This window comes from Leiobunum rupestre, chromosome 5, assembly GCF_980474605.1.
Source record: "Leiobunum rupestre chromosome 5, qqLeiRupe1.1.hap1, whole genome shotgun sequence".
Lineage (NCBI taxonomy): Eukaryota > Metazoa > Arthropoda > Arachnida > Opiliones > Sclerosomatidae > Leiobunum > Leiobunum rupestre.
The window spans coordinates 54,993,001-54,994,850 of record NC_143388.1 but is presented as its reverse complement, the minus strand read 5'-3'; the positions used below and the strand labels follow the sequence as shown (position 1 = coordinate 54,994,850).

Genomic DNA, 1,850 nt, shown 5'->3' with positions numbered 1-1,850 from the left:
CTGGAAGATAACTTTCCCATCGAATTTCTTCTAGTCCCACGAAGCGGGATTAACTGTACATTTGGTTCAACTTCCATAGCAAATTCTTCAACCGTCGAGAATACACCTCCGAGGATCATGGCAACGTTTGGAAGTATTGAGCACTTTGATGAATCAACTGAGTCGTGGCCTCAGTATGCAGATAGACTTGAACAGTATTTCCTGGCGTATGGTGTTCAAGATGGAGTAAAGCGACCAACATTCCTAACGGTAATTGGAAAACAAACTTACAATTGAAGCCAACGGACAAGACATATGCAGAACTAGTGGCTGTTTTAACGACTCATCTAAGCCCTACACCATCTGAAATCATGGAGACCTACCGGTTCCATAAAAGGAATCAGAAGCCTGGTGAGACAATACATCGCCGAACTTAGGAAGATGTCCGAACATTGCAATTTCGATGCTGCACTGGAGAGAATGTTGCGTGATAGACTTGTCTGCGGTATCAAATGCGAAGCGACCCAGAAGAGACTTCTTGCAGAAGACACGCTAACTCTAAAGACGGCCATGTCAATAACACAGTCAATGGAAACCGCAGCGAAAAACGCTACGGACATGAAAGGTCAGCAAGTATCTTGTACCGATTCTGTTAATAGAATTAATTTTCGTAAGCGTACGGGAGGGTCAAAACAGCCCAAGCCACAGAAACAACCTAACGGAAGCAGCACCATAACCAAGTGCTATCGTTGCAATTCAAAGGACCACAAAGCGGAGGACGGCAAATTCAAAAATACTGAATGTTATTTTTGCAAGAAAACTGGTCACATCGCTGAAGCGTTCCATAAAAAAGCGATAAGTTTTCAGTCGGAGAAATCTTCGCAGTTCAGAACCAGCAATGTCCACAGTGTCGTTCCTGATCCAAGTAGCCAAGCGGAATACACGTTGTTCCATGTCAAGAGTGGAGAACGTGAAAGCGCACAACCGATCTACGTTCATTGTACCATCAATGGGGAAGCAACAAGAATGGAACTAGATACTGGGTCAGCGTACTCGTTGATGCCAGTAACAACGTTCTCAAAGATCGGAAATGTCGACACTCTAAATTCATTCCAGCAACGATTAACTTCATTTTCGGGTCACCAAGTCAAGATATTAGGACAAGCACAAGTAACCGTACAATATAAAAATAATAAACTAATTCTTCCTCTAATTGTCTATGAAGGACAAGGGCTGACGCTGTGTGGCCGTCAATGGATTTTTTCAAAGTTAACCCTCATGGAACAAGCTAATGATCGCTACACTTTGTCCATTGACCATATCCAACCGATAAATGAGTCACTGGAAGCCATCCTGGACAAGAATCTGGAACTTTTCTCTTCAGGAATTGGATTACTGAAAAACGTCAAGGTCCACCTGGCTGTTAATAAAGACGCCGTACCACGTTTTTGCAAAGCGAGACCTGTTCCATACCCATTTAAAAACAAGGTCGACCACGAACTAAAGCGACTGGAAGATGCTGGAATTATCACACGCATTCCATAAGACTTTGTGGGGATTACTCAATCACGGTGAACTTGGCTATTGACGTTGAACAGTACCCTCTACCGAAAACAGAAGACATCTTCGCCAACCTAGCAGGCTGCTGTTACTTTTCCAAAATTGATCTGAAGGAAGCATATGCGCAACTCGAGCTCGACGAAGAATCTAAAACACTTGTAGTGATCAATACTCACAAGGGCCTCTACAAGCCGAACAGACTACCTTATGGAGTATCCTCTGCATCCGCGATTTTCCAAAGTCACATCGAGATGGTCATACAGGGGATCGATTGCACAGCAGCGTTTCAGAACGATCTACTCATAGGAGGT

General features: G+C 43.7%; 1 protein-coding gene across 1 annotated transcript; it reads left to right on the top strand.

Moving 5' to 3' along the window:
- The first annotated feature begins 420 nt into the window (after positions 1-420).
- On the top strand, positions 421-1,524 carry LOC149945312 (uncharacterized). Its single transcript, XM_090176511.1, has one exon. The coding sequence runs from the start codon at positions 421-423 to the stop codon at positions 1,522-1,524; it is 1,104 nt and encodes a 367-aa protein (XP_090032637.1).
- The last annotated feature ends 326 nt before the right edge of the window (positions 1,525-1,850 follow it).